At 42.8% G+C, this 15,792-nt stretch overlaps 1 protein-coding gene and 1 pseudogene across 1 annotated transcript; both read right to left on the bottom strand.

The window, feature by feature from the left end:
- Positions 1–959: 959 nt before the first annotated feature.
- On the bottom strand, positions 960–15,182 carry LOC122659044. Its single transcript, XM_043854202.1, has 8 exons — positions 15,076–15,182; positions 9,242–14,626; positions 8,885–9,135; positions 8,654–8,801; positions 3,211–3,412; positions 2,769–3,107; positions 1,956–2,662; positions 960–1,701 (listed from the first exon to the last, which is right to left on the bottom strand). The coding sequence occupies exons 2-8, from the start codon at positions 14,372–14,374 to the stop codon at positions 997–999; spliced, it is 7,485 nt and encodes a 2,494-aa protein (XP_043710137.1). The 5' UTR covers positions 14,375–14,626; positions 15,076–15,182; the 3' UTR covers positions 960–996.
- Positions 4,644–5,849, bottom strand: LOC122658118 (annotated as a pseudogene).
- Positions 15,183–15,792: the final 610 nt, after the last annotated feature.

The raw sequence follows: 15,792 nt of genomic DNA, 5'->3' as shown, positions 1-15,792 counted from the left end.
CAAACTGCCTGCATCCTAGCACTTAATAATGCTAACAAATGAGAGCTTCAACCCAAGTACCATAGAAGCATGTTCGGTGCGGTGTTGATTATATTTGGACTTTAGTTATACAGGTTCTGCTAAAAAAACAGAGGCAAGTGAGATCAAACAGGGAATCTTTGGAACCGTATCTGTGGAACCAGCTGAACACCCATGGCCATGGAGGATTTTCATCCATCTCTTTGATATTCAGGCATCACTGAGGTTGATATATTCTTCTGTGTTTTTATTGAAAGTTAAGACATTAATAACCCAGCTCACTTATTAGCTACTAAAGGTAAGACGTAGTAAAGTCCATGGATGTTAGTAGAACAATATTGTTGATTAGCAGCTTTTGTTTTCAAGGATCAAGTTTCCCTCCACGCGTAGAGGATGGTTCACCCATCATCCTAGGGTTCACAAACCCCTCCTAGGGTTTTAGTATGTTCCCAACAGGCCCTCATGATACCCTCTCCCATCTCGTGGTGATACATTCACTAGGGGGAGGAGGAAAACTCGGTCCTAGTTTTAATACCAGTCTTATCATAAAAAAATAAAAAAAGAAAAAAAACACCCAGATGAATGTTCATCAATTGAAAGTACTGATAGTCCAAAGAACAATATATGCCAAGAATACTCATTTTATCATTGATAATTAAATACAAAAAATGAACAGCCGGGGACTTCCAAATATTCTTCTTAATACAATCAGCTCCCAGCAACAGCTTGGGTCATGGGGCCAACACAAAAAAATAAAATTAAGGGGGACACAGAAACTTGACACAAACAGAACCACTCTAGTCACTCTGATAAACACTTGAAAAATCACTAACAAAATTAGCTGTCACCACTGATCTTCCCCTACCTCCACTGCTGCTGGCTGCTGATGCTGCTGATGATGAAAGCATGTAAATATTCAATCCAAAGGAGCATCCTTGATACCTCATCAAACCTCAAAAACACCCTGGACCTCAGTTCTCAAACTGCTCCTGAAGCTCCACTAGAAGCCGGTTTAGCGACATAAATTTGCTTCATTTTAGAGGCAAAGGTTTTATCTGTTCCTGATGATTGATTCCTTCCTTGGAACCCCATTCTCCGATGGGACCATTCATTCCCGGAATTTACCTTCTGAGAAATTCCACCAGTTCTCTGGTCCATATACCCAGTTGGATGAAGATACTGCTGTGTTGCTGAAGTCTGCTGCTGAGAAGACTGCGCCTTGAAAGCAGAGGTCATGCCCTGGCTGCTGCTAGTGCTCATATTGTTGTGAATACCACCACTCTCGCCAGCATTAGTTATAGCACATTTCGATGAGTTATTTGTGACAACATTCTGGACATTGCCATTTGCACCAAGTAAGCTGTTGGAAGCTGGCCTGCTGGTTGAAACCCGGGTGGTGGTGCTGGAACTTGAAGGGTGTACCAGTCCTAGTTCATTAGGCAACTGAGTAGCAGTGGCATCACCTACCACAGGGAAGTTCCTGTTGTTGTCCGAAGGTGCTGAAGCATGAGGGTCATGGAACCTGTTAACAGATAATGTTTGGTCCCCAGAAAATCCATGGCTGAACTGTGACGGCAATACACCCTCTGCCGGCTGCTGCAATGGCATTGATAAAGGGACTGAGTGCATTGGTGATGCAGGAATGTGAGACCAGCGAGCTTGGACTGGTATGTCGGCTGAGGACTGGAAGGAAGAGTTTCATTCAACGATAAGTCTTAAGTAAAATGGAATGTAGCATACTAGTATACTCAGTTCAAATGTGGAACATATTCCATCTAATCAATTTCAGTCACAGCCAAGGTTGTATCATGTAGTTTCCTAAAGTTAGACAATACTGGAACATTCAAAAACTAATCAGGATAAGTGGGAAAACTATTTCATATTTCCATCCATGCTATCAGCGCCTACAGTTTTGCAAGTAGTTTAGAAAATTCTACCTGGAAAGGGGACATGTCAAACATGGCCAAAGGAGAAGCCATAGGCAACAGTGATGATCCCGGGGCAAGATGCTGGATGGGAGCAGGCATACTTGGGGTATTGCGTTGTGCAGAAACCATATTCGTATTGTTGATGTCCCCCTCACCAATACCCATTGCTGAAGACGTTGGATTGTGCTTCCAATCAGGTTGCTTGCCAGAGGGAATATAAGTGGTGCCCATGAAACTCAAGCCGACTTGCCCAAACTGTCCTACTGGCGCAAAATGGTTGTACACAACCATGTGAGGGGGGCCTTGAACACCTGGAATTCCTCCAGGAGGACTGATAAAAGGTCCTGTAAATCCTGCTGGAGGACCGTAGAAAGAGTCTAAACCAGAATAGCATTGTTGCCAGCCTCCCAGTGTCCCTGAAGCTGGAGTACTACTCTTCTGCGACTGCGACTGCGACTGAGTACCAGCAGACTCATCATGTGGACCAAAGGCAAAAATAGGCCCTCCCAACATGGGATTAATCTCATAGCAAGGAAAATGGGAAGGCGGGGCCCCAGGAAAATGTGAAAGCATTTGACTAGAAGAATTTTGTGGGCTTGGCAAAGGTGGCCATAAGGAAAGTGATGGAGTCTCTACAGAGAGATCAGCTGGAAGAGTTACAGTCAGGGACTCTTCACCCCTTGACTGACCTGCTAATTGCTGGTCACCAGTGACACCTGCCAAAGATAAGTTGATGCTTCATTACAGTGGATCCAGGAGTAAACATTCATCCTAAAGAAAATATCAAGGAGGCAGGAAATATGTTTCACAGAATTGTTTTACCTTTGCCTGTAGTCAACCCATCCATGTCTGGACCTCCAAAGCTTTTGGTATCTGAAACAGAGACAGAGCATGCACCCAGGTCATTCCCGACTATCTCATCACTACTGATAGCAGCAACAGCAACTGCAGAAGCAGCTGCTTCAGCTTCAGCCTCAGGATCTTCCAGATGAATGCAAGACTCATCAGGCTGGTTCTCTTTTTCGAAAAACAACGTACAATCATTCTGAGCAGCAGACAGGTTGTGGTCAATTGGATCTGACCTACAAGCAGCAGGAGAGATAATCCCATTCGAAACGGCCCGGCTGCCTGGAGGTAGAATAGTGGGTGATGTAACCGCACCTGGAAGCCAAGCGAGGGATTATTGATTCAGCAATAAGCTCACAGCTTGAAAGACGACAGTATCCTGAGTTTAGAAAATCATCTCACTGAGACATACACTTACCAAATTGAATTTTTTCCCCTGCAAGCAGGGAGTTGAGTGGACTTCCTGCAGAAGAATATGATTTGTCCTGCGTCTTGAGAGGTGGTGATGGCTTGCTGGGCTCGATAGCAGTGCTGGTGTGATCACCAATAGAAGCAACATGTGCTTCAAATCTTGATGGATTCATAGCCTCATCTAATTGGGTCTGAGTTAGGGCCATAACCTGGCAAATGTTAAGTGAGATCCAAATTGAGTAGATTTATGCAACATGAAGAACGAGAAGATGTATAAATTGAAGGTGCGCAAATAGGAGCATATTTCAACTAGTTCCCAACTCTGAGAGTAACATCAATGCATCATCCCATCAGCTTTACAAATTCCAGGTTTTAGGGCTAATATTTGGATGTGTTGTATATATTACATAGTTTAATTCACACCCTCCATTTCTTAAGTGTCATTGGCTAAAAGAAATACATGGGATTGACTACTTAAGGTATATTTGCACGGGGGTTGGGGGGGGGGGGTGTGGCGGTGCGTTAAAACTATACCATACACAAGAGTTTACATGCATATCGCCTCCAAAACATGGCTGCAAACCACACATCATTGAGATATTACTACTACCAGATTATATTTCCAATACAATTCCAAACTAAGCCAGAGATAACTAACATGGCAATTGAGAGAAAAACCTAAAACACCACAGAAACAAAATCAGAACCTCACCTTGTGCAAATAACACGCAGGGTAGAAAGAACATCTTAACTTATTGATCTTGAGAACTAGAAGCCCATAATTTATGAGATCTCTATGTCAAGTTCCACTATTCAAGTGTAAAACAGAAAGAACTAAAACAAAAACTCTCAGCATCTTAAAGCAAGGAGTTTACTGAAAATACAAAGAAAATATAAATTCATGCAAATAAATAGGATATTAAATCACATATGGAATAAAATCAAACTAAAGCACCAAAGCAAAGAGAAGGGGGGGGGGGGGCTGGAAACAACATCAAAACAGAATTGATATGGGAAAGATGCACATTAGAGTGCCTAAACATTACTAATACAGGCACTAAATGGGACAACCGATACAGTCCATTCAATGGGATATCCCAATTCCAATAATGATGCAAATTGGAAGCAGATTTAAGTAAATTGTGACTGGTGAGATTCATTATTCAAAGGGCATTCTACAGTCTACACTGACCCACAGCTACTGGGGTTAATGTAGTGCTGTAGTCCACAGTAGGATCGATGATAGGTTTCCGCAGAACCTAAAATTAGAAACAAAATCAAAATTAGTAACTTAGGGTCTTTTTGGTATCATTTTTCATTTTGTGTTTGGCCTATTTTTAAAAAATCATTATTAAAAAACATTTTGATCAAAAAATAAAAACTGTTTGGTAACTACTAAACACAATAGATTGTAAAATGAAAAATAAGTTTGGTAACTACCTATGTGTAAATAATTTTAGGTTTCCCATGCTTATCCAACTTGCCATCAGCAATCCAGCTTCTTCTTCATCGAAGCCCTAGGACCAACACCCCATTTCCTTGGGCAAGTGTCCCTATCCATCACCACTCTCTTAATCTTTACAACCACACCATGATCACAAGTAGCCATCACGGAAGTGGTCATCTCTGCAATACCCAAAGCAATTGCCTCTCCCTTGGTGGTCATCAACACAATCTCCTCACCGACCATAATATCATTCTCAAACCTCAGCAACCCAGGAATCATAAATTTAGCACCATTACAAATAGCATTCACTGCAGAATCCTTAACGATCAAGCTCTTGTAACTCATTAGCACTACTTCAAGGGGCATTATAACCCTCCTCAGATAAGTCTCATCTCTATAATTTTCATAAACCCACTAAGCATCTATTTCGTCATGCATTGAAACCATGTTATCCTTGTCACCTAAAATCCCAGACCGAATACAGCAGAGCTCCTGCATATGCCCTCCAACACCCAAAAGTAGACCCAAATGGACACATAGCGTCCTGACATATGTACCTGCCTCGCAAGAATTCAAAAAAACTACTAAATGCTTATCTCCGTCATACTCAAGAAGCTTACTTTCATAAATGGTTCGAATCCTGAGTTGTCGTTTGACCGCGAAAATGAGCGGAGGCCACTGACAGCTCCAGTAAGTGTTTCAAGAGCTCTGGCGACCTTAGAAACATCGGGTACCGTCGAATGAAGCCTTGCAATGCAAACGTACTCTTTCCCAGCTCCTTGCTGCAATTTTACGAGGTGGGTCGCTCGATGGATGCAGACGATGAGATTCCCAGTGACTTTGGGAGCGAGGGTTCCGCTGTGACCGGTCTTCTCGGCATGGAGGATACATTTGATCCATGCAACGACTTTGTGAGAAAAAGGGTTTGTAGGTTTGTCAAGATTGAGGACTCTGTACTTGATGTACTCATGGAGGGCACGCTTCAGAGGAGAGTAACCAGAGGCGAGTGGAGTGTAGTGGCCTGTACGGATATTGAGGCGGTCATAGTTCTTGAGGAACATAAGCCATTGGGAGGTGTCTAAGGAAGGGGTGAAGCTCTGGGGTTTGACCAGGAAATCAACCTAGTCATTTGGGTTACTTTTATTGCTACGATCTTTCTTCTTCTTCTTTTCCAAGCGTGAGTGTTAAATCTCAGACATGGCAACCAATGCCGCTGCTGATGTCTCTGGATTTTAGTGAATACTGAACTTCTAGAGTTTTTGGTGAAGGTTGTTATTGTTTCCCCAGTTCTCCATCGAGCAGGATTTGTTCACAAAAGAAGCAGCAGCAGCTTTTCTAAAATAAAACCCAAATGTCTATTTCACCCTCACTTCTACTGCTTATGAGCACGTGCTTATTAAACTTGAGACACTTGAGCGCAAAAATGAAGGAAAAACATTTTTGGCCATAATCCATAATAGACTCTTGAGTCTATTGGGATTTTGGAAGTGTTTTCATTTATTTTAAATAAAAACAAGTTTAAAAAATGATACCAAACACATGAAAAAATGAAGAATTGTCAGAAAATGAAAATGAAAAATTTGGGCAGAAACTGCAATCGCAGGAGGACTGCAACCCTCTGTTGATGGGAGGCAGTAGCAGAAATTCACAGGGATGGTTAGTGGCTGATTAGTCTTCAAGAGTGTAGCACAGTCGCAGGTTGGAGTGTCTCAGCAGCAGCAACAACTCCAACAGTAGTCTGGATCGAGTTCTGGTCCTTCTCAGGTATAGCAACAGCACTTGGTTGGTGACTCCAACAACTACAACAGCAGGGAATCGATTGAAGATAGGAAAAGAGGATAGAAGAAGGGGGTAGGGGGATGGGCTCTCTCAGCCCTGGGTCTCTCACCCACAGGTATCCCAGCTGTTGAACAGGAGTCTTACTCCTATAATCGAGAGCCAGAATGCCTCAAACCTTCATTCATTAATTTTGTCAATCAATTACAATCATAGTTGTCATGGTGTCGCCAAGGCGATGCCATGGCGTCCTGGCGCTGGGAGAGGTGGCATATCGAGCTACGCCATGGTGGATGTAAATATATCGTTCGATATGGCTTCCATGGCGACGCCATACCACGATATGTTGGCATATCGGTCGATATTTGTACATATAAAAGTTAGATTTAAATTATTTTTTTTTAAACCATTTAATAGCTTAGATGCTTTGCTCCAAATCACACACACTGAAGAAAGACTATTGCTATCAAGCTTCAGTAAACAGGTTAGCCTATCATTTGATTTTTACTATTGCTTTCAATTATTTGACAGGTTAATCTATATTTTCAATTTTTCATACTTTCATATACACTAATGGATATTAGTTACACTTTCATGAATTAAACCATAGTGGTATAGTATATTAGTAGTAGTGTAGTACACTTTCATGTTGATTTTTGATGTTATAGGACATATATTATAGCATACTAAATGACATTAAAAATACAGAAAATAAAAAATTAAACATGGTCGACATGCTCGCCATGTCGATATATCGACGTGACACCCTTCCACCGACTTGGATCGCCATGACGCCGTGACAACTATGATTACAATAACTGCCTTTATATAGACTGAGGCTAGGCTACAAAAATAGAAAGTAAAACTTGGCAACTGTTTGAAAAATAGAAACTAATGAAAATAGTAACTAATGGAAATAGAAACTGAATGAAATTAAAAACTACTAAAGGCTTTATAACTCAGCCTTCGAAACATGCAAAGATAACCAAACTAGAAACTAATATAAATTAGAAACTACCTAATATAAACTGAAAATAGAAAATAAACTATGGCAGCATTAGGATAGAATCTTCCTCCACTTGACGGGTCCACACGATCTTCTAAAAATCAATCCCAAACAAAGCAAATTTTGGCTTTGACACTGTTCACATGAACAATGACGTGAACAGGGTTTTAGTCTTCAACTTGGGTCTTTCAGAAGGATTTCTTTCCATCAAGGCAATATGGGCTATGACACTGTTCACGTAAACAGTAATTCCTGACTATTTTCTTCATGCTTCGATCTACATCAGGGGCAGTTCTGTAAATGTTTTACCAAATCCAGCAAGGCTTTTGTCGAAGGGAGCAAGGATTCAAGGTTCAGGTTTGGACTAAACTTATTTTTCAATTTGTCACAATCTCATCTACTACAGGGATTTTATGCTTGTATGCATAAACATAAAACAATGATGCAAAAGCATGGTTCTTTGGACAAAATCAAACCTAAGAGACTCCCTTTTTAGCTCATCCTCTTCATTCTCTACAGAAGATTTCTATATGACAATGACAGTTGGATACTTGGATAGACAATTCAAGGGGAGAGATCAACCTTTCAAGGTGATGATGAAGAATTCAACAATCCTGCCATAAAGATTATTTAAAAATCTAATTTGCAAAGTAAAGCTAGTTCATAGTAGCAAGTTTTAGATCTTTTCACATCTTTAGGTGTTTGGTTTGAGATAAAGTTGCTGGCACATTTAGTCCAATGGAACTCTTCAGTTTCTCAAAAAAAAAAAGTGATCAGTGAAACATCGTTTTTTATATAGGTTGTGCAGGGTCTGGCTTGCTAACGAGGGACATACTGGCGAAAGGAAGTGATTTTCAGCAAATTCAGTAATGACCAGGACAGGAAGCCAAACTTCAAGTACAAGGCTAGCTTAAGTTTCTTCAATTCCATGCCGCAGCTGCTATAATCTAGGAGGTGTGCATAATGAGAATAGAGATCAAGTTATCACAATCAACAAAAAGATCAAGGCTGTGAGGAAATTCAAATAAACTCACAATTCAATCCCATGCCTGTCGTATTTTGCTGACAACAGAAACTAGGCCAATATTCCTAAACTAGGAAAAGTGTCACAAGCTTGCTGTACTCAGATACATTATAAATGAAAGCTAAACCATTTGAGAACATAATCGGCCTCGTAACCGGTAAAGCCATAATGGCAGTGATAATATGATATTGCTATACCTGTTGATTAATCCGTGCATTGCCCCAGGGAGCCAGGGATGTTTGAACATTACTCAGAACCGTATTCTTGTTTTCAAATGGTAAGCCCAGGCCAAGGCTTGTTCCACCACTAGATATGACAGAAATGGCGCTTGTCTGGAGAGACCTGTTGACAGATTGACAATTACTGTATGCCTAAAAATGATCTTCTGCACCAATAAAATTAAATTCCGAAAGAAGTAGCTGACATACTTTACGTGATGGGATCTTTTGTCAGCCTGGGCATCAGTATTCACAGCAGGGGTGCCAATTGGAGGCAAGGGTTGTAATATCACAGTGGAAGTAAATCCAGCTGGCACTTCAACATTTGGCAATGCCCGTCCATCAGTGACAACAGATTCAGAATGCAAGTTTCTTGCTGCTTCACCTAATGATGTGACAACTTTATTTGAATTGTTGGGAGTAACAGCATTTTGTGAGAAAGAACGGAGTTTACGAGGTCCCTGGCATTGTGAAATCAAGAAACCTTTTATTCCTTCCAACAAAGATAGTGTGCAGCATCAGAGGACAGACCATAAAAAGATAAGAAATTTTGACAAGGTATAGTACCTTTATTACCCTAGACTTGGCCTTAATTTCCTTTTCTCTCTGTTCTCGCCGATCATTCAGCATTTGCCTCTTAGACCTCACCTCGATGAAGTCATCTTCATCACTAGGGGCTTCAATGCCAGGTTGTTTGAAAACACGCACAACGCCCCTTTGCAGGGGGGCATCAACATCCTCCTCAGAATTGATATTTCTCTTCAAGTTTCCCTCTCCAGAGGGCGAGATGCCAAGTGAAGATGTAAACCTCTTTTTCAATGCTTCTTTCCCTTGTCCCTTTTCCATCTTGCTTTCATCAAGCATTCGTGAACTAATTGAACCAGACTGTACACTTTCAGAATGAATTGACTGCTTGGATGGTTTGGCCAAAACAGCATCCCTCTTGGCCCCACTTCTTGAAGAGACTCCAGACACCTTTCCATTGAAATTTGACTTTCCATCCAGCCCACTGTTAGATGAAACTACAGTTTCCATTTGCCTCCTATCACCATTCTCTCGCACTCTAAATTCAGTACGCCGAACGTTCTGTCGAGACTTCCTCTGAAATCCACTGGTATTTGAATGAGCAGAAGCCTCAGGAACTGGAACTGAGGATTTTAACCCAGAATTCTTCACGGTATAAATGAGGTTCTTTCCTTTTCCACTAGAGATTTGGACTGGAACCTTGGACCCACTCAAAGCTCTTTCATTTGAAGGAAACTGGGATAAATTTGATGTGGATTGCAACCGCCCCTGGGACTCTCCATTATTTGATATGGATATGTTGTTCTTCTTCACGGCAAGATCATGATTCCATCGATCCAGGGAACCTTGATCAGGCTTAGGCTTCTCTTCACTAAGAATGGAGCTCTCGGCTTGACTCTTATATGTCAGAACTACATTATCCAGACTTCCTCCAGCAGGTAAAATCACCTCTTTGCCCACATTCTCCTGAGATACATCCAAAGGCTTAGGGACAAAGCCATGGTTATCCATCAATACAAACGACACTTTATCTTTCACAGTGGGGATCTGACTAGAATTGTCGATAGGTTTTGATGGGTGAAATTGAGATAGTGATGGCCGAACCACAGTGGGGATCTGACTAGAATTGTTGACAGGTTTTGATGGGTGAATTTGAGATAGTGATGGCCGAACCTGGGGATGTAAATGGAGTGGCATCTGTATAGAACCAATCTGTATGGCCGTTACTGGAGATGGAATCAGAGAAGGGCCAGAGAACAGGCCAAACTGCACCTTGACAGGTCCATCAGCTTGGCTTGGAACCGAAGAAACAGTTGACACCACAGATTGGACTGATGAAGGGAGGGTCATATTCACAGAAGATAATACTGGCAGCTGAACTGGAAAACTGGGACTATTAGACGCTTCCACAGTATCCAGAAGAAAACCAGAAGATGTTGTTCTGTTGTGGTCAGCATCCACAGGCTGGATAACCAGACTTTGGAGTGCCTTCTTAGGTTCCTGGATTGTTTTAGAAGAACTTCCCACACGCATTTTAGGAGAGTAATTCTCAGGTTGAAGGCTATGTCCATCAGCAACCAACCCATCAAAAGATCCAGGTTCTTCTGCAATGCCAACAGATTTCTGTTCTATCCGAACTGCCTTCTCTCCATTCTTGGAGGTTCTTTCAAACTTGTTACCACTAGGCATTCCAACTTCAACACCTTCATTGAAGCCTATCAACTGGCTCATCTTGTCTGATGCATCTTTCTCTTCCACATGCAAATCTTGGAACTCCTGAGCTAGATCAACATTCTCATCATCTCCTTCATGCACTTCATCTTCTTCCTGGTAACCGTCATCCTCTTCATCATATTCTTCTTGCAGCTGCAGCTCTTCATTGTTCTCAATATCCCATTCTTCATCTTCAAGAGGAGCAATAGAATTTGAAGCTGTTATCCCACTGGTATTACCCATCTCTGATGCTGATGCAACATGTTCACTGTCAGATAAAGCCATCTCTTTGCCTTCAGCAGAAGCTGGCAAGACAGGAGAATCTCCAGACTCATCTAAGTCATCATCCGAAAGATGAATAGGTGAGTTGGGTGGACTTGAAACAGATAATGAGGATTGTGAGTCGCACCCTGGTGTGGCTGGCTTATCTAGTTTGTTCTTCTCAGGGACAGCATTTTCATGTTGAGCTTCCATAATTCCTGGCTGTTCAAGCTTCTCCTGGTAACCACCATCATACCCTGTCAACAAGATTGGTTTGCTTCTTCGCGGCACATGTTGGTACCTCATCTCAGAGTCTAGAAAAGTTGAGGAATTAGGCCATTCAGGCTCAACTCTATAGGAACTTTTCTGCACAGAAGCCATCAATGGAGGGGGGAGAACTCGAGGCTGTCTCATGGAATGCCTAGATCTCCCATAAGAAGAAAATCCATCAGCCTCAGAGTTTTGATAAAGTCCATCTGGATAAGCAGCATGACTAACGTGAGAACGAGCCTGCCCCCATCCCATATCACCAAACCTGTCATCGGCAGTATTATCATGAAGTTCAGTGTCGACTTCAGAGTTCTGGCCATAATGCTCTCCATCCCCATGAAGGTTCCATCTCTGCCCTCTCAGGTGAGGGAAATCATCAACCACATAAGCCTCTGCAACTCCTTTAGATGTTGCCCTTGCAGACACAACTCCAGAACCTCCATACACATCTTTCCTAGGGAATGCCCTCCCTGCACCAAATGCATCTCTCCTTGGACTGCGATAACCATTCTCATGATCTTGTGGAAGGAAGGTTGAGCTGTTAGAATTCTCAAAGACATCCCTCCTCCATGAAGTTGCAAGTTTTCCTTTATCAAGAAAGGCAGAATTTCCATCTCTGGAAGAGTGAGGCCTAGAACCCATCTCAAATGATCTATTCAGACTGGAGGAATCAGAAGAAGCAGAGTTTGTGATCCTTTCCACCATTCTCTCACCATCCTCCCAACCACCCACCTCTGCTTCCCTAGAAACAACTTTCTCTTTTACCATCCTGGGCAAACTTCCAGCTATAACAGAAGCAGGAAGCTTATCATCTTTCATTACTTCAGCCTGCCTCCTAGCAATCCTAGCCTCCAACTCCTTGAGCTTCTGTCTGGCAGCTTCTTTCCTCCTTTCTTCCTCCATAAGAATCCTTCGTTTCTCCTCTTCTCTAGCAATCTTTTGTTCATCAGCTTTTCGCACAGCCTCTAATCGCTCCTGTTCTGCTCTCCACGCTGCCTCTCTGGCTTCTTCTTCCAGCCTTCTCTGATGTTCTTCCTCTTCCCTAGCTAGCCGCTCTCTCTCCTCCTCTTCTTTCCTAGCTAACTCCAATGCTCTCGCTTGTTCCTCAATGATACGTTGCCTTTCCTGCTCTTGCATCTTTTGTACCCTCTCAAGTTCTGCTTCAAAAGATTCTCTAACAGGGTCATGGAAATCAGTCTGTTTTAGCACATCCTTCTTCTTCTTAAACACCCCAACAAGACCACCAGAGAAAGAATCCCTTCCATCAAACAACAGGCCAGTGCCAAAATCTTTCAAGAAAGAATCTTCATGACCTGGTTTTCTATTGTTTGAGAATGAACGTTTTTCTCTACCAAAATCAAGCAATGGATCATTCACAGAGTGTCCCTTACCTCCAGAAGAAAATGATGTTTTAGGCACCAAGCTGTTTGGGAAGAAATCACCTCTGTATTGATTGGAGGTATCACCACGATCCCGCATATTCTGTTCAGTCCCTCTATTAGAAAATGATTCCACCATGTGGCTCCCATTCTGTCTGTTTCCCTGCACATAACCCAAATCCCTCCTTCCAAACCTTGAATCCTGAGTTCCCATGATTCCATTGCTAAAATCCCGATAATTGTCTCCAAACGGTGGTTGATTGTATTTATTATCTCTGTTCATATCACGATTGAGACTAAAAGGACTTGCACTGGCACCATTTCTATCGCTCCCAACTTCACGAGCTCTATATCCATCTTTTGCAAGGGATGAAGCTCTCCATGAGCTCCCATCTTGACCTTCTCTACTAGGTGTTCTAAAATCTCTGCCATAAGAGTCTGTCCGTAGAAATCCCTTTGAAGAAACCTTTCCAACATCATCATCATGAAGACCCCGACCATCAGAAAGATCAAAAGCATGTGAGCGTGGTAGCCCCCCACCAACCCTGGGACGATCAAAATCTCTGTCGTGAAGGGCTTCACTTCTGGACAACCCATGATCCTTGTCCCAACTTGGCAGACTATGACCCGTATCACGTTCATCATCAGCCCAATCAGAAGTGTGGTTAAGACGAACAAGTGGCAGTGGACCTGGAAAGTGATCATCCAACTTACGGGACTGTTCCCCTCTGATAGAACCACCGGACCCATGATTCATGCCACCGTTCTCATTCGAAAGAGAGCCAACACCATGACGTGATGACTGGACTTGCGGGCGCATGTGGAGGAATTGCCTTGAGCTGGAACCCTCTGTCTGCTCATCTGCTGCTTCTTCACTCACCTTCTGCTTCTGATGGAAAGTATCCTTCCGCTTTTGAGCAGGCCCAGGAGTGGTAGGCAAGGTAGCCAGCAGGGATGGGAAGTCTTCCCCTCTTAAAACCACAGCCTTCTCAACCGGCTGAAAAGAAGAAGCAGAACCAGTCACTGGGGTTGTGACAGTACCCGACCTTGCAGACGGGGGCATGTAAGCACTGCTTGCCCTCGACGCCCCATCGATAGAATTCAAGGGATGATCACCGCCATCAACTGCCTGAGCTCCACCTCCCGATCTCCCAAGCAAAGGGTGATGGCCACTACCATCCTTGTCTTGCAATGTAGAAGGAACGGGCTTCGTCCAGCCCACACCAGAAGAAGTCGGCCTCGACCCAGAACCAGAACTCCCAGGACGAGCAGAACCAATCCCTGTTGATGAGGAATCAAAACGTTCATGTTCCTTCCTCAACGACGGCAAATTCAAGGGGGGCGGAACCGAAAGCTTGGATCCAATTTTTTGCGGACCGACAATCGAACTCCTAGGTCTCGAAAGAACCACCATCCCACCGCCCACGCTGCTTCCATGGCTACCAGACCGTACTCGGTTGGCTCCAGCATTTGACAACGAACTTGGAGGCTGCCCATAAGATCTATTCAGATTCACGGAAACAAACTTGGTCCCGACACCGGGATTGGCCATTGCCAACGAAAACCAAACTGTTATCTCGTCCGGCCGATGCCGAGCTCAACCAAAGCATCAAACCCTAACCCAGATTTCTCCACGAAACAGTAAGAAATAATCAAAATTCCTCCAGTAGATTTTCCAGCAAGAAAGACAGAGCACGGAATGGGGAAGAAGAACAATATCAAACCTTAGAAACCCGATCGTGAACCTCAACAAGAACGAGAGTATATGAACTCGATCACAACGACAAAGAATCAAACTGATTAACTATGATTAATCTACAAACAACAAAAAGACTAGGAGAGGTTAGAAGGGTAAGATTTCTTTCGTTTGATTAGGGTTTCGGTTCTTCTTCCCCAATTATGTTTTTCAGTTTTCACAGAGCAAAGCAACAGAGAAGAAATAAAACAAAACTCAAAACGAGACGGAAAAATCAAGGGTTAAATACACATACCCCTCAAAATGGACCTAATATTCCGTATGCACCCCTCAGGTTCTGATAATTCCATAGATAACCCTTAAAAATTCCACGTACACCCCTCCTTAAAATAGGTTTAAGTTGAAAAATAAGAGGTGTACGTAGAATTTTAAAGGATTGCGTGTAGAATTGTCATAACGGTAGAGGTGTATACGGAATATTGGGTCTAATTTAGAGGTATGTGTATTTAATCCAAAAATCAAACAATAACAGGAGCAGTGTAGGTTATGAGGCTTACCTCCCCGGCGTACGATATGGATAGCGACGATAAACTGCGCCGTGAGAGACGCGAGAACCTGAAAAGCCCTAACAAGCAGAGAGAGAGAGAGAGAGAGAGAGAGAGGAGGCGGAGGAAGACTGAACTCCTCCATACACTGAAAAGAATGAGAAGACGGCGACATTTTATGAATTTAAAAAAAAGGAGAAGGAAATCGTTGTCTTTCAGTTGGATTTTGTATTTAATTCGTGGTATTAATTTAACTGACGTAATATTTGCTTTAATTATTTAACGTAATGGCATGTTGTGCCTCTTAATCTATCTAGAGATAATAAAGTTTGATCATAATGATTAAAATAAAAGGTCTATGATTATTTAGAGAAAGAGAACGGCACCCGGGCAAGCGAAATGACCGCCATACCCCTTGAACTACGAAAATGATCAGATCGCAGCCCTTAGGTCCTAAAATAGTTCACAATCGAGCCAAGACTTTTGGGTCCATAAATTTTGAGTAGGGGCCTCAGTGGTGACAAACCCAATAGGGAGTAGGAAGGGGTGGAGGTTAGGGGTGTAAGTATTGGCCCTGTTGGCCCGAGTCCGCCCTTAGCCTGCCTTGCACCCGAACAGGGCCTGGGCTGGATTTTTCAACCCTGAGGGCAGGTTAGGATTGAAATTTTTAGGCCCTGGGTCAAGGTCGGGTTGAGCCAGGGTTTAGGCCTCGGGTTAAGCCCAACCCAA

This window comes from Telopea speciosissima, chromosome 4 (assembly GCF_018873765.1).
Source record: "Telopea speciosissima isolate NSW1024214 ecotype Mountain lineage chromosome 4, Tspe_v1, whole genome shotgun sequence".
In the NCBI taxonomy this organism is placed as follows: Eukaryota; Viridiplantae; Streptophyta; class Magnoliopsida; order Proteales; family Proteaceae; genus Telopea; species Telopea speciosissima.
Note: the sequence above shows the minus strand (reverse complement) of the source record. Positions and strands in the feature narration are given on the sequence as shown.